General features: G+C 37.6%; 1 protein-coding gene across 1 annotated transcript in view; it reads left to right on the forward strand.

The window, feature by feature from the left end:
- Positions 1-205: 205 nt before the first annotated feature.
- Positions 206-21564, forward strand: part of LRRK2 (leucine rich repeat kinase 2) — an 87305-nt gene continuing 65946 nt past the window's right edge. The window contains exons 1-12 of the mRNA XM_067564429.1: positions 206-993; positions 1099-1184; positions 3375-3481; positions 6614-6702; positions 8741-8875; positions 10742-10876; positions 12352-12483; positions 14895-15014; positions 16206-16330; positions 17664-17743; positions 18389-18495; positions 20078-20207. Of these exons, the coding sequence (XP_067420530.1) occupies positions 798-993; positions 1099-1184; positions 3375-3481; positions 6614-6702; positions 8741-8875; positions 10742-10876; positions 12352-12483; positions 14895-15014; positions 16206-16330; positions 17664-17743; positions 18389-18495; positions 20078-20207 (1442 nt within the window). The 5' untranslated portion in view covers positions 206-797. The remainder of the gene's footprint in view (positions 994-1098; positions 1185-3374; positions 3482-6613; positions 6703-8740; positions 8876-10741; positions 10877-12351; positions 12484-14894; positions 15015-16205; positions 16331-17663; positions 17744-18388; positions 18496-20077; positions 20208-21564) is intronic.

Here is a 21564-nt window from a genome sequence, read left to right on the forward strand (position 1 = left end):
GCAGGGAGCAGAGTCCGGCCCCCCCGCGCCGAGCACCTCGGGCCGCGCTCTCTCAGCCCGCTGGCTCCTTAGGGACAACCCCCCTCCCAGCTCTTGGGAGCCGCCTCGGTGTGAGAGCCCAGCTCGCTGCTGCGCTGCCCCCCACACGGCCCGCGCTGGGTCTGTGACGAATCCTCTCCCCCAAGTCGCGGCCCGCCCTAACGAATCTAGGAAGGGGCGCCGCAGCTGCCCTCCCCGCGACGGCCGCGAGCAAGAACGCGAGCGCGCATCAGCGCTCAGCTTTGCGCCCTGGATAGCCTCGGGCGGCAACCCTTCCTTCCGTCCTTCCCGGTCGCGCCCAGTGAGGCCGATTCGGGGGGAGGGGAGAGGCAGGAAGGGGGCGGGGCAGTCCTCGCAGAGCTCCCATTCGATTGGAGTGGACGACGGGGCTGTCAGCAGCTGAAAACTGATTGGCTGAGGCGCTTCCCCAGAACTCCCTCTCCCCTCCGAGTTCCAAACGAGCGACGGAGTCGCGTCAAGGCCCCCTAGGGGCATCTGGGCAGCGCTGCAGAGCGGAGGGAAGGAGGGGGGGCTCTCAGCTGGGTTCTTCTCACCGCAGATGATGTCAGTGCCGCGGCGAGGGACGGAGGAGCGAGAGAACAGCCGGAGGGCTCGAGCGGCGGGGGGGCAGGCGGGGTATCTGTAGCCGCAGATTGCAAATAGCAGCCGCAGCCCAGACTCAGCGGCAGCCGGGGAGGACTGGGAGCGGGGAGCGCTGCCAGGCACGCACAGACGGACTCCCTGGCGCTGCACCTGGGATGAGGCGAGGGTCAGCCATGGCCAGTGGCGGCAGCAGCGGCGGCCGTGAGGAGGAAGAGGAGGAACAGAGGGAGAGGGAGGAAGCCGCCCTGAGGAAACTAATCGTCCGACTCACAAACGTACAGGAGGGGAAGCAGCTGGAGAGCTTGGTGCAGACGCTGGAGGACCTGCTGGCCTTGGCCCGCCGGCCCCGGGGTGAGGTTCCTGTCCGGGGCGGGTTGGGCTGGGCTGCGCTCCCCGCCCCGCTCTGCCCCGGCGACTAACCGGCTCTTTCTCCTTTTGTTTTCTCTCCCTACCTAGCGCCCAGGCTGTTCGGCGGCCGAAATGTCCACGTGCCTTTGTTGCTGGTGTTGGACTCCTACCTGCGAGTGGCCGCGGTGCAGCAGGTAAAACGCTTGGCTGCCTCCCTGCGAGCTGCCTGCCCCCTCTCAAACCCGCGGACCAGAGCCCGACATAGCCCCTAGCGTGTGACCCAGCCCCAGCCCCGAGCTCCCTGCGCCTTCGCGGGAAGTTTGGATTCGGAGCCAAACTTTGTGGCTGGTCCTGAGATTTTTCTGTAATGAGCCAAATCAGCGTTTGAGAAAGTCCAGCCCTGCAGCTCGAGCAGCCTCCACGCCCTACAGTAACAGGAGCTAGCCTTTCGCACCGGACAGGTATTTCGGGGTGTGAAACCAGCCATACAGTATTGTACAGCAGGAGTCTACGTGCACATGTTGCTGCTAACAACGCTGTCACTGCAGTACATAACATAAGATGACAAAATATTACTGTCAGGAGATAAATACAACGAAACTAAATGTTAGCGGTACTGTACAGTCACCATCAGATGTTCCAGTAAAGAATCACATTAAAGAGAGAGACACAGAAGTGGATTAAAAATAAATGATATACCATTTACCATTTTAATCTGTGGAATTCAATGATCCATGTTGCTGTATTTCTTCTGTGTCAAATTACTTATTGGAAAATGTCAATAAATAGATTATAATAGGTACTATTATTACATTATACTACTAATATTACCAGTATGTTAGATTACTATCATTGCTCTAGACCATTGCTTTAGAGTACTAGATGATTTTTAAAAGACTGTATGTAGTGTTTACATTGTAAAGGATGGCTAAAGTCTGTTGTGTCAGCTGTTTGCTTATATTAATTATTTTGTCTCTTTTTCTAAATTCTAAAACAAAGCAAACAAGTGCATTTATAAATTATGTAAATACTGTATTGCACAGTTTCCAAATCATATATGGTGTCATATGCTACAAATATTGTGACATAATATTGGATGTATTCTAATGTTGTTCTTAAACATAGCAGGGTGTGCTAAGGAAGTGGTGTTTGACTTAAATAGACACAGTCACGCTAAGGAAGACCTTAGAAACAAAGCAGGGGAAGTTTTGCAGTTTAAGATTCTGCTTGGTTACCTCTGTAATTTCAGATTGACTTACTTTATATTATATATTGCAGGTGCTTTCCATGTGATTGCCAGAAAACACATATGAAACAGCTCCTTTTTGGCAATCGGTCACATAAAATAAAATATACATTACCCCCAAAGGATGTTTCCAGACAATATGATCTCTGTAAGGCTAGTTTGTATTTTTAAATGTGTATGGTTGCTATTTTTGTCGCCTTTTAAAATTTCAGTTTGGTAGAAACCAAAATATACAAATCCCCCACAAATATCTATTTTAAATAATGGGAAAGGTCTAAATTAAAACACACAATTTTTAAAAATTCAGAGTAAGCAATAAATTGTGTTCTTGACTCTCCCAGTGATATATAGTTATTACAATAATAATAATAGTGAAATAATAATTCTTTGTACTACTGTTATGCTTTTCATTTGAGGATTTAGACCACTCTGTGGGGAATCTGAGATTTTAATTCCTGACTCATATTCAACTATCACATAGGTGAGGGATTTATAGGAACAACTAATCCATTACTTTGAGAATTAAACTCAACAGTTGTTTAGCAATAGCAAAATGAAACAGATGTTTAGAATAGGAAGTAAAAAAATACATCAAACTGAAACTGCAGGGGAAAGTTTTGAAACTGCATATGGAAGAGAGTAGTTACTGTATGTGAACTGCAATTTGGCCAGGACACTGGGGCAATACCTTTAACTCACTTTTTATAGATGGTTTTAAAATGAAGTTTCAGCCTACTGTCTGAATTTCTTAGCTTTAATGGGTGTATTTTAGACTTTTTGTAGCGCCTTAATGTTGTTTTAATCCAACTCATAGGCAATATGTAGTTCAAATCCTTTACATCACAAAATGCTGCAGCCACCCTTTCCTCTACTCCTTAAGGCTATAACAATTTTAAAAAATCCTATATATTAACTATACTCAACTCTCCCTGCTTCATCCATTGTGATTCAGCCACAATAATTGTGGGACTCTTGAGTCTGAGTTTATGGTGGGGATGGTGTGCTGTAGATCCTCCATTTTGCTACAGCTGCTTTGCTACCAACTGCTTTTCATTGCACATGTTGATGGATCAGATAAGGGACACAAACAAGAGACTTGACCTGTCTGTTGAAAAATAACTACATTTTTACTTTCCAGGTGGGTTTGTCACTTCTTTGTCAATTAATAGAAGTGTGTCCAGCCACTCTATGTAACATAGCTCCTCACGATGTTGGAAAGGATTGGGAAGTACTTAGTGTTCACCAGTAAGTACATACATTTTACAAACAAATATTTTATGTAAATTGTTTCCTGGAGTTCTTTTAGAAGATTAGAGCAGGAGAAAAATGTGTTTTCTAACACATCACTTAGTAAATATTGTTTGTTCTAGATTAATTTTCTAACTTGGTTATTACAATTTTATCATATAGTCATGGAGAGTAAAAAAAAGTAACTTGGGTTTCATCGTAAAACTTAGGTAAAGATTGAAAGGTTGTTTGAAACAGGATCTAAGGGATACATCTTTGAGTATTTTTGGAGAACAGAAATTTTAAGTTAGAAATTTTGACATAGATTGTAAGTGTTCTGGGGCAGGGACTCTCTTTTTTTACTCTGTGTTTGTATAGCTCCTAGCACAATGGGGTCCTGATCCATTACAAGGTCTCCTAGGTGCTACAGTATGACAAATAAATAATAATTAATTTGGCTAATTGATTCACAACACTTCTGGCTCAACCAAGGTATATAAACTGTTACAAAAAAGAATATAGCAAATGAAGTAATTTTTTACATCTTGACTGATATGTTGATAAGTAGTTTATATAACAATTTTCAAAATAAAACAAGTAAGGAAATTCTCTCAGCATATCTGTGCTCTTTCTAAATTCTCACAAACATTTCGTCGGACCTTTTGTAATCTGTGACATTAAGTTGTCATACAGTAAATGAGGTTAGTGTTTCAACTTTCTCTTTCAATTACTTTTGAGATGGGAGGCTATGTGAAGCATTTCTTTCTTGCGCATTGCTTAACTTTTGATCATAATAACCATGACCCATTCTGTGTTTGTTTTGTACGGCGCTATACTGAACCAACCCTGTCTTTAGAATGTAGATACTGAGCGGCTTGTTTGGCACAGCTCACCTGCGGTAAAATGTCCAGTACACACAGGAGCAAATCTAATCTCCGTTTCCTTTCATGTACCAGAGCTGATGAGGTTCTGCTATGCAAAGGATGGCGTTGGATTTCAGAAGCACAGAGTCATGTGGGCCAACTCTGGGTTCTCCTTGCATGCAGGCTGTGGAACATATCTTACCCCACAATGGGGTGCATTAGGGATGCTCAGAACTGTGGTACTTCAGGCATTCGGTCAAAGTATTGTCTGGGGAGCTACTCTACAAGTTTTGAGGAAGAATATTTTCCTTCCTTCCTTCCAAGCCTCTTCCCAGCATTCAGTCCAACTGTTGCTGGATGCTCAGCTAAGAATTTGCGCCAGGTCTTTGCTCCAGTGTAGAGGACCTGTATAAATCCTTAGGCCCTTCTTAAGCCCTACAGACGAGATAAATAAATAATATTAATGGTGCACTATGGCATCTTCTCTCAAGATATCAAGAATATCAAGACTGTCTTTATCTGAAGCTTGATTTCCACTGTTAAGAATACTCCAAATAGTGTACTTGATCCAAGCCTAAATTTCTCTATACATAGGTTATGCAATGGCCACTTGAAGCCTTCAGGGGCCTGGTTTTTATTGGATTTGTGACAGATCAACACAGTGTCTCAGTTCACTGCAATCTGATGCACAAATCCAGTGTATAAGATAGTTAGTTGCTTTCAGATGTATGTCACTGAAAAAGGATATAGGCAACCTAGAAATTTCGTTTTATAAATAACACTACTACACATATTATTTTGCTGTGTGGTATGGAGAGTTGTAAACTGGCTGAAGACACACCTACCCCAAGCAGGTGTAGAGGTTTTCAAATTGGGGGGTGAGGAAGTGTATTTTGAGAGGGGGGCATGAGATGCTTTAGGGAAAAAACTTATTGTGCATATTTTACCCACTGCCATGAATAACTAGCCAAGGTGATCCATCCAGACAGATCAGGTCCTCAGCTGGTGCTGTGCATTGGTCTTGAGATGGTGCTGTGCATTTTAACGGATTTCTGTTAAACTTGCATAGCATTATACAAAGTCGTTGCCATCTGTACTTTAATCCGTTTGCTGTGACGCAGTGTGCACACTTAATTGCAAGCATTGATCATCAGGGCAGTTTTGCTTTTGCTCTTATTACAATGGATCGTGGGCTCTATTTCAATCAATGCCTTGCTGCTTTTCATATTTAATGAGAGTTGCATGTTGGTTTTTCTTTATCGGTATATGTAATTGTGTGAGTGAGTGAGTGAGAGTTACTCCAGACAGAAAGAAGGGGGGCACAATCAAATACATTTGAGAAGCACTGGAGTAGAGTACCTGCTCTGCTGCTAGCTCATCCCTGGCTCCTAGACATTGCAGGTACCACTTTATTGGATTGGGGCTCTTTGGCTCAAGGAGTAGGGTCTGGAGAGAAGGACAGGAAGAGCTGGGTAACAGATAATCTCCCTAGCATACCCCTCTGGGACCTAGCAATTTCCAGGGGTCCAGACGTCACTGTGGGTTAAACCATGCTGTAAATCACATTAGGGTTAGTGAGAGGAAAGACCATTGAGCTGTGCAGAGGTGTTGGGACTCCATTCCAGTATGCTTGTCCTCCCAGGGGGAGTCCAAAGATCTACACAGATATTGGGGGACTATTTGTTCTAGGCAGAGTGGTAAACTCCTTTCTCCTAGGTGGAACAATTGTGAGGGAAATTTGTTATTTTTCCCCAGGTGCTCTGCAGGTAACCCAGCAGCATGTGGCCTGTTATCTTCCTTAGTATAATATCTTTTATGTATATATTTGTATGCCCTGGTATCCCTTTTTTTCTTTTTACCACTTTACTCCCATAGGGCCAAATTCTGTTGTCATGTATATACATCTCTAGTGACTTTAGTAGTAATTGTGCATGTGTATCTAATGGCAGAAATTGTTCCTCAGCCGTTAGTGATCTACAAGGGTCTTCTTAGCCCTTTCCACTTTGTTACATAATTGTCTATCATTACATCTATCTTCCCTTTCTTTTTAAAAGGTGCACAGTCTCAATAAACAAAATATAATAGATATAAATAAAATATAAAAAAAACATTATTAAAAAAATGACAGGTCTAATAGTTCTATGAGTCACAGCTAAAAGATGGCTTTAAAGAGCTCTTCTAGTTTAAAAAAAATCTATTTCTTCAAGCAAGTGTTTGCTGTATATCTGTATTTGGTATACTTTGGACTAACATTTGATTAGTCTTAACTTTTTTTTTTCCATTTTAGGCATATTCTTAAAATGCTTGCTGTCCACAATGCAAACAGAAACCTCTTGACAATAGGACTCAGGGCACTAAATCTACTACTCTCTTCAGGTACCATGCATTTTACTCTCCTAATTGGTATGATATTTTTAAATGTAGACTATAATATAAAATGGGTTATTAAACACCTTGGACCTGATTCCTCTGCCCTGCACCTTTTATAGTAATTTACACCTGTGCAAAGTAGGAGTAAATGCTACAAAATTGTACTGGTAGTATTTTGCACCTACTTTGCACTCACTTTGCCCAGGTGTAAATAATTCCACTGGCTGCAAGGTAGTGGAGAATACAGTCTTTCATTTTTGCTTCTAAGAATTTTTGTTTAGAACCACCAGCATTAGCACAATAACATATGCTTGCTGAGTAAAGTAATTTTTCTTACTAATGTGAAGGGCAAGTTTGACTGATTCTGACATGCTTCCTTTTATACTAACTAGTAGTTCTGAAAAGATCAGGTTCTCTTGGAGACATAGTAATTTCTATCATTCTGCTCACTAAGGACCTGATCCTACTAGACCCTGAGAGCTTCTTGTGAGATGCTGAATTCTTTGAACTCCTGCTGAAATTAATAGGTATCCCCAAGGGTCATATTCTGCCACCCTTACTCACACTGAGTAATATCTTACTGTACAAATGCAGTAGACTCTTGATTTTTCTGAACACCTGTCTTACAAAGGGGCAGTTATAGGAACAATTTTTCCCAATTGGGGGGGGAAAAATCACATAATGAAAGTAACTTTGATGAAGAACATGTCAACTTCCCTTCTCATTCTGGTGTCTTCAGTGCATTGAAAATAGCTTTTCAGTAATTTGAAGAGCAAGAAAAAATGCATCATACTGCAATGTAGGCACCAGGCCTACTGTAATTTTGAGATGTTTTAATTTTTATGAACTTTTTGATTTTATGAATTCCTCAAACCTTAATTAGTTAATAAATTAGAGGTTTTCTGTAGTGAGGACTATGGACTTGATCCAAGGCCTGTTGAAGTCCATGGAAGTCATTCCATTGAGTTTAACAGGTTTTAGATCAGGCCCTATTTGCAGGCCAAGGTACTACTTGATCTGGACAATTATGTTGGTAAAATATGGTCATTAATGAATGACTACTGCTAGCAATTTTCCCTCCGTCTCATAGGTCACAAGGCTCCTAAGCTATCAACTAGTTATTTCATCATAGGTTATTTCTTACCGATCATCCAGTGATACAGTAGAAGTAATCAATTCATCAAACTTTACCCTTATTGCTGCATTTTGATTGGTTTACCTCAGTAAATGTATTGGAAACTATATTTTCTTTCAGAAATAACTTTAATTATTCATTATTTCCATACATCTGTACTTTAATTATACTCCAGTTAGAACTGCTTAGCCAAGGAGAATGCAGAGCTGTAGAAGGATACATTTTATATATACTATAGATTCTAAATAGAACAGAATAGTACACATGATGAATCATACTTTTCATTAATACAACCTTGAAAAATTGTCATGAAATTTATCAGTCCAACTGAAAATTAGTTAGAAAATGTATTAGTCCACGCTTCCCATGATATCAATAGGTTTTTCATGATGATCGTTATTTTTACTCATCCATCAGAAAAATTACTTGCCATAGGTAAATAGTTGAGTGGAGTTTTGCAAGGCTATTTTAACCCTAGCCTTCTGATCAGCTATTTAATAAACTCTGTCTATTGATGAGTGTCTATCACAGACTTTTTTAAGGAACCCATGTTAATTTAAACCAAAATGGGTTCAATACATGTAGAACATACTGTAAACATTTTTAAATCTCATAATACAAGCAATCAGCCTGATGCTTCAGTCCTTATATAGGCAATGGTTCTATTGGGAGTTCTGCCTGCATAGGAATTGATGGATTGGGTCTAGTGACAGCAAATGACTCTGGGAAATCCTTGCTCTACTGATACGTGGTTTTGACCCATCATAGTGAAGTACAAAACTAACACTTTTCAAGATAGTATGAGAGAATTTGTAATTTTATCAATCCAGTATTGTGCTTCAGATAGAAATGATCAATATAGCTTTGTACAGAATGTAATCACTTCCCATCTTCTGTTCTGCTGTGTAGATATAATTACAATTCTGCTCTTGGATGAAGAGATGGATGTATTTTTGTTGGTGTTTAATGCTATGCAAACCTTCCCAAACAATGAAGAAATCCAGCAGTATGGATGTAAAACTTTGCACATGCTTTTTGAGAAAGGTATTTATATTTTGCAGTTTATCAAGGTGGAATGATTTATAATTTAGGAATAAAGTAAAGATGAATACCTCGCTGCAAAAATACATGCTATGAGTTCTGAACTGTGTTTTATTTTTATGTAAGTAAGGAAAGGGTCACACCTCAAAACCCAGATTTCAAGATCATACAAGAAAATACTCCATTGACTTTAGTGCTTCTAAAAAGATATAAGCTAGTCCAATATCCATGTGTAAATGTTTTCACTTCAGAATAGTTTGATTCTGATTATTTGTTTCTGAAATTGCTAAAGGTTTGAAAAGTTTCACATTTACTATATAATCTTATTTGTTTTAATATGTTTCTTCTGAAAAAGAAAATCTTTATGTACTGAAAACTTGCAAAAGTGGTTTTACTTGCCATTGCTGGTTTTCATAGACGGTATTATTATTATTATTTATTTATTATTTTATTAAAACAGGTTTTAAATAAAATTGAAGCATCTTGTTTTAAAGATAATTTTAAGAAATGTAACACCCTTACTGAGCCCACAATTATCTCTGCTCAACACCTATTAACAAGTCTTCACTCCTCTTCTGCCTGAAAATATATAAAAATATCAGACAATTAATGATGGCTCAAGGGGTAGATGGAGCAGTTGGCAATTACTTTATCAATTTATGATAGAAAATAGTGTGTGTGTGTGTGTGTGTGTGTGTGTGTGTGTGTGTGTGTACACACACACACACACACACACACAATATATATATAATATATATGTTATAAATTTGAGAGGGTTCTTTTCTCTCTGCCTTTCATATGTTACTGTCCCCTAAGCTGATAGGGACAAGGACTATCTCTTCACATGTTTTTGATCAAACGTAGCACAATAATATCTCTATCTTGATCAAGGCCTCTAAGGAAGTATACATTTTAATTAATATTAATAATTATGTCATACATGTAGTTGTTTAATGTAATTCATATAATTATTTCAATTTTTCTTAGTTTTGATGATTTTCTTATTGTAATTACTATTGTATTTGTTTGGACTAAATTCATTGCTCCTTTATCAAACAAAACTCACTGAATTTTGTTATCAATTGCAAATGGAAAAATAAATGACTAATGGGATTTGACCACATGAACAAATATATTGTAATAATGCAAAACACATGCTCCATTGATTTGATATGTTGCTGCTGACAATTTTGTGTTAGAATTCATGTTTTCTTGCATTTTTACTCATATGATAAATTGAATTATCGATTTATACAAATATAATGTCCTAAAATAACAACCAAGATATTAATGCAATGTGCCTTGTTGAGAATCCCTGTTATATAATTAATAAACTATATTCCCTGATATTATGCTTAATACATGATATGTACAGTAACAAAGGCCTACAGAACTAATAACTGAAATGACATTATACCGGTACTCATTCTAAAAAATAAATGTTGTGTCATTATATCCACAAAACTTTAGGGTAGGGTTTGATCCCCTTTATAAATACTTTTATTTTCTATTAGCGCTCACTGCTATGAAACCATATAATGCCACTGGCTATTTTTAAGCAATTTTCATCACTGATTTCAATAAAGTATCCTGCTTAAAATTCAATGATATGAAATAGCACATAATTTTAATGTATAAAGGATTTTCTTTGTTATTATTTCATAAAGGTTCTAGCCCAGAGGAAGGAAATGCTTAGAAAAGTCTTAATTATTGAAAGGATTTTGGTGTCTAGAGCACTTTGCCATGTACAAGAGGAATAAAATAAAGATCAGAAAACTTTGTAAAAATAATTGTTTTAACTAATATCAAGTTGTACAAGTATATTATTTCCTTGAAACATACTGCATATCTGTTTACTTTTCAATTTAGTTCCAGAAGAGCAGCTGACTGAATTTGTTGAAAGCAAAGATCATGTGATCATACTGAATGTGTTAAAACAGTTTCAAGAGAAAGAAGATGTAGTGCTTCCGGCTCTTTATTCTTTACATTCATTAGCTGGTCCATGTAAGTGCATTACTATATCATTAGGTGCGATCACTCTTTTTCAAATCACTCATACTAGGGCATTCAGTTCTAAAATGTTCTCTATAATGGTTTATGAATTCCAAGAGAAGCTCAAAAAAAGCCACAGGCATTGGTGCACTGGTCATGGATGGCTTTTGGCATCTGAGGAAGTCCAATTCAGGTGGCTGAGCAAATCTGCTTTAGCAGAAGGCAGGAGACTAGAATGTGGGAACAGCCTAGAATCCCTCTGTGCCCACCAAGTCCTTGACAGCTCCTTGACACCTCACAGACTTAGAATTGCTGGATTCTTACATTATTTAAGATCCACTCTATTTTTGTTCTTCTTGGGGCAGAAGCTTTCAGTAGTCTTTTGTATATTTGGGTTACTCTTACAATTATTTATGAAGTGTATAAAATACTGTTTGTGCAACACAAATATAGTTTGTCATAGCTGAGAAATCAAAAAAGTAAGCACTTGAAAATAAAGGAGGTTTCTCCGCTGCTAAGAATGACATTATTTAAACACTTAGTGCTGAAACAAATAAACTGCTTCAGAATTCTTACGAGTTTAGCTTCCTCCTCATGGAGTCCCAGAGCTTGGGGTCCAGCCCAAGCCCAAATGTCTACACAGAAATTATACTGCCCTGTAGCCTGAGCCCACCTCAGCTGACCCCAGCCAGCTGCAGGTGTTTAATTGCTGTGTAGGTATACCTTGATTTAATAGAAGCAGACCTGGTTTTTTGTTTCCATTTTTATTAGAACATGATCTGCTCTGCCTTTTTCATTAGTTGTTAATTTGTTGTTGTTTGCTACATACTATTTGCCCTTTAAATTATGCGTAGAAATATTTGTAATTAAAACTTGCACTTTGGCACATCATTCAAAAAGCAGAAGCATCCCTTAACAGAATGGCATAGGGCACAGCTAATACCCAAAATAAGTGATGTTAACTTCTCCAAAAAAAGGAGGGGAGATTAGAATTACAATGGTTAGAGCAGAACACTAAGGGTCAACATTTCTGGGTTGTATTCCAGGCTCTGCCACTGAACTGATGTATGTCCTTGAGCAAATCATTTAAATACTGTATACTTCTGTTTACTCAACTGTAAAATGTGCATAGAACTATTTACCTACATGTTTAGAGATTTAACATTTATAAAGCATCTGGAGACCTCTTTATGAAAAGAGCTAGATAGTAAAAAAGCATTATTTCTGTTAAATGGCTAAATATATATAATGGAAGCAGATCAGTAGCAATTCACACTCTGTGACTCTAAGTTGAACTACAACAGCATTTGTAAGTATAGGTTTTAGCTAATGTCTTTCATGGTGGAAATAAGTAGAAATAATTAAAATTGTCACAATGGCTAAAACCAAAGTATAGATCCAGTTTTTGAAATACACATGCATATTAAAATCTTATAATTTAATTTTTCTTATTTAAGAAGCATAACAATGTTGTTTTTTTACTTTAGCCAGCAATGTTGAAGTGCTCATGTCTGGAAATGTTAGATGTTACAATGTCATTGTGGAAACAATGAAAACATTCCCCAACAGTGAGCCAATTCAGGAAGTGAGTTGCTGTTTGTTGCACAAGCTTACACTGGGTAAGTTCATGAAACAATATTTTATACTGAAATTGTTCACTGCTTATTTCTTTAACAGCTGACAGTGTTGCTAGTGACAAGATTACACCACCAATTAACCTTTAGAGTAGAACTAGATTAATGTTTGTATCTAGCCAAACACATGAAGAATTTATTTGTATTGACATAGCTCCTGAGATCTCAGTCATGCAGACATGTTGCTGTACAAACACAGAACAAAAAGACAGCCTTTGCCCTGAAAATCTTAGAGTCTAAGTTTAAGCCAAAAGAGAAGAGGTAGATAAAATAAACAGATAGGAGAAGCACAAGGCAACAATGACACTTATGTGTGACTAGTAACAAAGCCTTCTTTTTAGAGTTATTACGGTATGGAAGATATTTTCTTCTAGGATTTCATGTTTAAGGTGCTGATGCTGAATACCTGAGAAACAACTGATGGTACTATATTTTCTTTTAGTAAGTTTCCTCTGGTATTTCATTTATCCTTATAGTGCTCCCAAAGACCCACATCACAGTATGCCTCCCTCTGGCCAAGGAAAGTTGAACATGGCTGCTTCCGGATCGTAGAAATGCTTCAATGTTGACTAGGGTTAATTAAGAGCAAAACAAGGTGCTCCTCCACCCTCACACTGGACATGGTGTTCTGTTTCTATAGTATTTGCCGTCCCTACTTGCCTGAGAAGTTTGGGCACAAGTTCAAGACCTGGATTTGATTCTCCTGCATTGTGCAGTTGCTTCTAGAGTGTCAGACTGACCTGATATTTTACTTTTGGTTATGCCTAGTGTAGCTCACAGTCAAGTTAAAACTTACTATGTCTTATCTATTATTTTTATGTTCAAATTAGGGAAGTGGTGAAAGTTCAAATTCAATAGCTCATGTTCAACTGACAAGACAGAATCACTACTTCTGCAGGTCTGAACATGATCTGGTAATTTAAAGGCATTTACAGTACAAAATATGTTCATTATATGTGTCTCATATTCATACTTTGCTCTTTTAGATGAGCCTCTGGAGAGAGGCTGTCAAACTGCTTTATACCTAAGCACCTGAATGGCTGTGATCTACATAAAAAAAATGCAGCAAGAAACAGCTATTTAACAGAACAGGGCACCACTACATCACAGGGCAGGGAGTGAAGAAAACTACTATATCCATTTACAAGGGGAATTAAGTTAGACATTTCAGAATGATACAAACATGTGCTTCAGTGCTTTTTTTGAATTTGAGCGAGAGAGTTAAATCTCGCAAGGTGGTGATCACATTTATTTCCTGTGGAAGACCAGAAAAATTGAGGGTGCTCAGCCTCTTCCAGGATTAACTTTATAGTGAGTTTAGAGTAAGCAAGGTTAGCTTCCTCTTATGTGTCAGAAAAACACCATCAAATCTTTAATGACCATAAGTGGTAAGTTCCTCAGTTTTACATTTCATCTGAAGGGCTAGAGAAAACTGTTAAACCTCATAAAACTTTGATTTTTTTTTTCTGTCCTATTGCTAGAGTGATTCAATTGTGTAATTTAATTGTTAATTAAGAACTATTAAACAGAATTAAATATCAGATACAACAGATATAATTAGCAGAATATATTTAATAAAGTGGGAACCACTAAAGTAAGATTTACATGTATTTATTTTCCTTGTGAGGATAGGGGAATTTGTTTTTTATTTGTTTGTTCTTTGCAATATTCCTTATACTGAACCTGCAGTAGGAAATGCTGCACATACCACAGTAAATAATGCTTTTCAGAGATGCTCATATTTACAGTAAAGGTATTTTATCTTCCTTCTGTTTCAAAATGTGCAAACTCCTTTTTTATATATAATTAGAAACTTGTGCTAAACCCTGATCTATTTTGCATGGAGAGATCTATATTTCTGGATATAGGTCAAAACAGTTAAACAGCTTCCCTTATAGGGTCAGTCAAGTGTTGGTTCAGAAATCCGAGTTCAGGTCCATACTTTGGTTAGTCATTCCCAGGCAGGAATAGTTTGGAAATGATGCAGTAGCTGCAAGCGCCGCCTTTTGACAGAAGTGAGCACTTTATTTAATTCTTCATTCACACCTTCTGTAGCTGTCTAAAGGATATTTATGGGCACTAGAGTGAGTCACATCCATCAAGTCTCATCTAGATAAAGTCCTCTTCGAAGGGCTCAGTGGAATATAGAGGATCCTCATGGGCTCTTCCTACATGAATGAGGAGGAAATCAGAGAACCCATTCCCTGTTTTTCTTCTTCTTGGCCTGTTATCCTCATTTAACAAATAAATTACTTCCTATGTCAAACAAATTAACTGCCTCATCTGCTGTTTTTCTTCAATCACATTGTGTGTCCTATGCATGTGGATACAACTATCTAGTCTCTGTATACAGATCTAGATAGATATATTCAGATAACATTTTAATCTACTTTTAGGACATTTTTTCAACATCCTGGTATTAAATGAGGTACAAGAAGTCATTGTGAAGGCTGTTATAAGATACTCTGCAAATGCGAAGTTACAGGCTGCAGCACTCAGTTGTTTAGCTCTCCTCAGTAAGTAAATTCCTTCCTAATTACATAAATATTTGGCTGGTTATTAATTTTATTTAAGTATTCACAGTTAGTGTGCTAGCGTAATTTTCTGTGGTTTCATAATACTTCTCTATTTTTGTCACTAGTAGATTTCAAACAGCAGAAGGGGTTAACAAGGCTTGATATGCAACAGTGTTTCACCCTGTTTACCTGTTAGATATCATTGTTTTGTTGTAGCATACCAATCTCCATACCAGGTAACCGAACTACCTAGCCCTCCACTCAGGTTGGTATACTGTTCTGATGAGCACTAATAAAGCAACATATCTATTCCTAGATTGCATACTAGATAACTCCTTCTTAGTTTAAAATCTGTTGCAAAGGTAGTGAATATTGGAATTCTGAAGCTAAGATTTATGCTTCATTTGTGTATCTGCATGCTAATACTGCTAGGGCAGTTTACACCTGTTTCCTGTGTTCTAGAAATAAACTGAAAGGTATGAGCTTCGTTTGAAGGTGCATTAAGGCCATAATTTTCAAACGTGTTAGGGGCGTGTTCCTGTAACCCTAACAAGTGTGAATAATTCTGTGTCACACTGCAGTCAGCGGGGTTGCCCATGTGACTAAGGGTCCGAAAAGTATAGCAGAACTGGGCTTGTAGTATCATGTTGGCAGCCATTCATTTTCACAAGTACAGAAATTCACTCTCAATTTTAAACCAGCTTGTTTTTAAATCACATTTTATTTTATTCTTGCTCAGTACTTCTCTATGCCATTTCAGTGTACCCTTCTTTTCCTAATGATAGGAGAGTGCTGGGAGATCAAGGTGATTCTGTGGTGAATGGCAGTGTACAAGTGTCCTAGGTTGATGTTTTAGCATCTGCAATATACTTTATAAATCTATGTGGATGCATTTTTAAATTAGAAATATTGATTAAGACATAACTACATTTAATTTAACACCCTCTGTCTGTTATGAACTTTTAAAATCTTTTCATAATTTCAAAGACAATGATAAAAAATTTGTTGCAAAACTTGTATCAGAAGTCTTTATCCCTTCCAGAAGGGAATGGTTTACATCATCTTTCTGTGGTAAAATCAGCTTAGTCTGATTTAACCACATAGGCAGAGATGCACCCACATACGTCAGAGTGCAAACAAGGCCTAAGTCTTATTTTCACTATAAGAATTGATTGTAATTTTATTTTCAAGCGGAAACAATATTTTTAAACCAAGATTTAGAGGAAAGAAAAGAAGAGGAAGAGGGAGAAAAATTATATTGGTTGGAAGCATGCTACAAAGCATTAAAATTGCACCGAAAAAACATAGATGTACAGGTGAGAATTTTGGGATGATGGGGTGTGAAAATAAAAAAAATTAACACAAGGTATTTAGCAAAGTCATTTTCTCTCAAATGTACTAAAATTATAGTCTGGAGAAACAAAGACTGGGTTTTGCTGAATTATTAATAACTAGGAAGTGCAGGCATGTGGCCCCACTCTTTTCACAGAAAGGCTCTAACCATCTGTTAGAAGATGCCATGATTTACAGAAGCAAGAGAACTCACAATTGTTAATAAATACCTTGTCACAAAAAATAATAAACTCCAACAGACAGTAAAACTGTTCATTCAGTTACAACAAGATCTTCTATTGCGTCCATCTGATTTATACCTTTTACAAGAGTGAGACCCACTTGTGAAGAATACTCTTTTCTAGGCAAACTGAAACAAGTTAAATATTTTCCAAAGCAGGTGAATCTTGACCAATAAACTATTTATTTATATGAAGGGAAGTTTGTATAAAAGGAGGTGTATCCTATTTGTGATCATCATTCTAAGGTGACATTCTACTGAAAATGATTTAATCTAGCCTACACTGAGTGGTCAGACATGGTTAGCATAGTGTCAGCTAAGTCAGTTCTTCACATTCATGTTTGGACACAATAACATTTTCTCACATAGATAAACTCTTGAGGATTGGACTGGAGTTAGAAATCAGTGCTTGTCACTTCATTAGTTCATCTCCTCAATAGGCTGGTCTCAGTCACTTCTTCAGATCATGCATTTGTAGTCAGTAAAGGTATAATTTGCATGTGGTACAGAGGACCAATACAAGGCTTTATAGGGGACTGAAGTATGGGCCAGGATCTTACCCTGTAGCCTTCATACCATAATATAAGAGAACAGAAATGTAAGTGTTAATAAGTTTAACCCAGGAGCCACAAATCTCTGAAAAAAGATTGAGACACACACAGCTTGTATGGCCAGTGCCTGTTCCCTTATCAACTTGGTATTAGTTAGCACAGTGGGGAAAAGAGCAAGCCAGGAAAATTCCCCAATTCTATTCATGAAATAAAACAAACAATAAGAACATGAAGGGGGGTGTGTGTGTGTGTGTGTGTGTGTGTGTGTGTGTGTGTGTACACACACATCTTATTTAATAAAAAATGAGGCTGTCATCACAACAACAATCTGGATAATATGAATTATAACTGAATTAGTATATTTATTCATAACTAGTTATTTTTAATCTGTTTTTGATATGTTGACCTCCACAACAGTGGCAAAAATAATGGAACTATTTTTAAAACGTTTACAAATAATTTTGTAGCGGTTTTAAATTGTACTTGTTTTTAAAGTATTTTATTTTGCGCTTGTTTTAAATTCAGGAGGCTGCCTGTTGGGCTTTGAACAATCTGTTTATGTACCAATGTAATCTTCATGAGAAAATTGGAGATGAAGATAATCAGTAAGTAGTAGTAACGAACTATACATTTGTGAGAATGGATGGATTCAAAACTTATTGTTAGGTCTCTTGGATTAATTCATTTATTTTGTTCCTCTTTTGTTGCTTTCTAATTCATCGAAACAGGGCAGAGCAGCAGCGATACCTGGGGCAGAGGATGCTGCCTGAATACAGGAGGTTGCTGCTGTTCCCAGAAGATTAGGGCTGGGGGAGGAGCTTGAATCACGTTGGGAGAAAAGGCGAGGAATAACCCCCTAATTTAGATGGACAGTTATGGTAGAGGGGGCACTACTAAAATCAGAGAGAAGCTGGACATGGGGGTGAAAAAGAGAGAATCTCTGTCATCTCCTTTTCAGAGATGCTGTGATAGCCAAATTTTAAATACACTTTATTGTACTCTTGTGGACCTTGACTCATTTAGACAAAGCCCCATTAATTTCAGTGAGAGAGGGATTTGGCCTAATATTTGCAGTTTGCAACTATTTAAAGGGCTTTCTTTATAACTTGCTATGGCAAAACCTTAATAGTCTGGTATTATAATCTACAAAGAATCATTTCACTTAGTGCATTTTTAGGAACAATATTAGAATTATAAACTAATCATTGTAATATGGCCATTGTGCAGTGATTTATTTCATTTTATGAAAGGTATCCCATACACCGAGAAGTGATGCTAGCAATGCTGATGCATTCCACAGCAAAAGAAGTGTTTCAGGCAGCTGCTAATGCCTTAGCAACTTTATCAGAACAAAATGGTAAGGGAATTTAGTAATAGATTTCATCGTCTTCACTTTCAAACTTCAGTAACAATTTATTACAGTAATATTACAGGATATGACAAGTGTACTGTTACATAATACCATCAGGGTTAGGGTTGGAACTGCTCACGCACTGATCATTAATCAGGCACATAAGTGTTTCCAAGATCATAGCTCTTGTCCTAGTGGTGCTCATGCCCCTGCCAGTCTAGGCAGAGTGAAGCTAGAGTTGGCACCCCAGCACTCATTCCCCAAGTGAGACTGCATTATGTTGTCATTAGATTTCCAGGCCATCCCAATACAATTATTTACCTATTTAATGGTGTAGTATAGTGTTGCATCATAACTCTTTTTTACATAAACCCAAGTCATGTAGATGTATTACTGTTGCACGAGCAAAAAATTATATATATTTAGATTTTTATAGCTAAGATATACACACAGTATGTATACATTAGGCTATACATTTTTATTGCAACAAATGTGATAATATTGCACAAGGACTGGGTTTTTCAAAGGAGCCTAAAAGAGAGGCACCCAATTCCCATTGAAATTCCATGGGAGCTGGGTGCATAACTCCCTGAGGCTCCTTCAAAAACCCCTGCCCAAGTTTTGAGTTTTGCCTTTTTAATTCTCCCTCCGCTTTTTCTCCTTTTAAAATAATGTACTTACCACATAAAAATACATAAGGGAGAAGTGTCTTGAAATCTAAAAATACAATGTATAGTTAATTCACATAATGGTTTGAAATGTACATACTGGCTTGTGAAGGGCAGGAGTTAGTGACAGTCATGATGACCAATGCAGGATTTATGTGGTATAAACATGACTATTCCATTCTGTAGGGTTATTTCAGGTAGGATGCACTCATTATTTAATCTGAATCAGAAGAATCTGATGTCAGTTATGGATTAACTCCATTAAAGTAAATGGAGTTTGTGGGTAAAACTGAAATCTGACTCTGGATCCATGCAGAAAATAATACTTATTTTTTATTTTTGAAGTCTTTCTTTTGATAGTTATAGGTTTTTGAAAGGTCTAGGTTTCCTGCATGATCACTGAAGAACAATTCACAATAAAAGTTAAGAAACAATAAAAATAAAAAATAGACTCAATGATAAATTCTGCATTGGATAATGATGACTTAGCATAAATGGAAATATTGGCTGTATTTGTACTCAGGCACTTTTGAGATCATAGAGTCATAGAAGATTAGGGTTGGAAGGGACCTCAGGAGGTCATCTAGTGCAACCCCCTGCTCAAAGCAGGACCGACCCCAACTAAACCATCCCAGCCAGGGCTTTGTCAAGCCACATTCTAAGTTTATGGGCTAAGTTGTGCAAATACAAATCTACTTCAGTCTATTCCATATCACATTCTAGTTTGTATGTATATAAATTTGTAAATAAGGTGTTGATCTTGCAAAGTCTTATGCACATGCTTAACTTCAAACACGTGAAGTCTGACTTCATAGGATTACTTGCACACTTAAAGTTAGGAAGATGCATAGATGTTTTCAGGATCACAGCCTAAATGAATATAAAAATGTTTGTTTACATAATGCTTTCTCATGTTGTAGTAAATATTAGAATGGTTCTGCTGTCAAAAGGAATACACATGAATGCACTGGACATAATGAAGAAACATTCACACTCCCTTGAAGTGGCTGAAAGTGCCTGCAAAATGCTGAATCATATTTTTGAAGGAAGGTAATGTATACCTATAGTCATGTGACATCTTCAAAGGTGGGATCATGTGAAGTTTCAGTGGAGGTTTTAAACATATTTAAATAATTGACAGTTATTTACTTCACTTATGGTGAAATTTACTGCAGAGTGTAGGTCCCATCCAAGATTCTGAATTTCATAAGCCACATGGTCAACTGTACACAGGAGTGGGGATAAAAAGAATCCTTGTGGGGTTCTTTGTACCCTCTGAACTGCACAGAGGATGCCATCACTTGATGGACCATATGGGCAGCCCATAAGCCACAGTAAATTCCATGTAGAACTGGGCAAATATTGGACATTTTCTTCCACAAACACGAATTCCAGTTGCTAAAGTAATTGCCTTTGACGGTGTTCATTCCACCATTGTACTCGCTTTCTGCAGATATTCTCACAAATGCATTTATTGTTCAGAAAGTTGTCAGAAACAGAGAACATTAGTAGACAACAATTTTAGAACTCAAACATGAGTATCCACACTGGAAACTTGATTCTGAGAGTTATACTTATCCAGTCAGGGAAATGAAACATCCTATGTAAGCAGTCAAAACAGCTCAGATTTTGAATATTAAAGAATTTCAACAAGTTGCACATGAATTGTCGTTGGCTATCCATCGATACAAGGATGATGTCTACCAGGGGAAAGTCATTGATGAGACTTAAGATGGCTGAGGAGTCCAATTCATGCTCAACAGGTTTTTCCACATATGTGAAAGGTGGTTGCTTGGAGACTCTTGTCAAGATCACTGTGGTTTGGGAAAGTATAAATGTATACTACAGCTCTCATTATCATGAAGCGAAACAAACTTTCAGTTCCTTTTTTCACTTCCCATTCCCTTTTCAGGGCAGGTGACAATATTAAATAGTGTGGAAAGAAAATCTGTGTGTGATGTTTTGTACTTGTTAAAATACTATAGCTCTCTTTTGGCTGCTATGGATATATAGTTAATCAAAAGTTAAGATAATTTTCTAATTTTTATATATGTAAATATGTAAAATCAAGTCTTAAATCAGGAAGTCTTGCATTAACTAAATATATTTTTAATCTATATTTTTTCTCTTTTCTATTTTTAATCAGAGATGGAGTTCACTCTGCCTAAACCAGACTTTTATTGAAAAGCAAAAAATTCTTTTCACAGCAAATTATTGTAATTATGGACAGTGGTGAAATGTTATTTTCAATTTTAGCATGATGTAATAAATGAATTTGCATGCCCTGTTCTTCCAAACGGCTATAACTGGGAACCATTGTTTATCTAGAAACAGTGGAATTAAGTGATAAATCTCACTGATTTTTACCTCTTATCATTTCCTGATCTCATGAACGATAATGTGTTGC

This window comes from Emydura macquarii, unplaced genomic scaffold (assembly GCF_026122565.2).
Source record: "Emydura macquarii macquarii isolate MOO-44397 ecotype Brisbane River unplaced genomic scaffold, CSIRO-AGI_Emac_v2 contig_2636, whole genome shotgun sequence".
In the NCBI taxonomy this organism is placed as follows: Eukaryota; Metazoa; Chordata; order Testudines; family Chelidae; genus Emydura; species Emydura macquarii.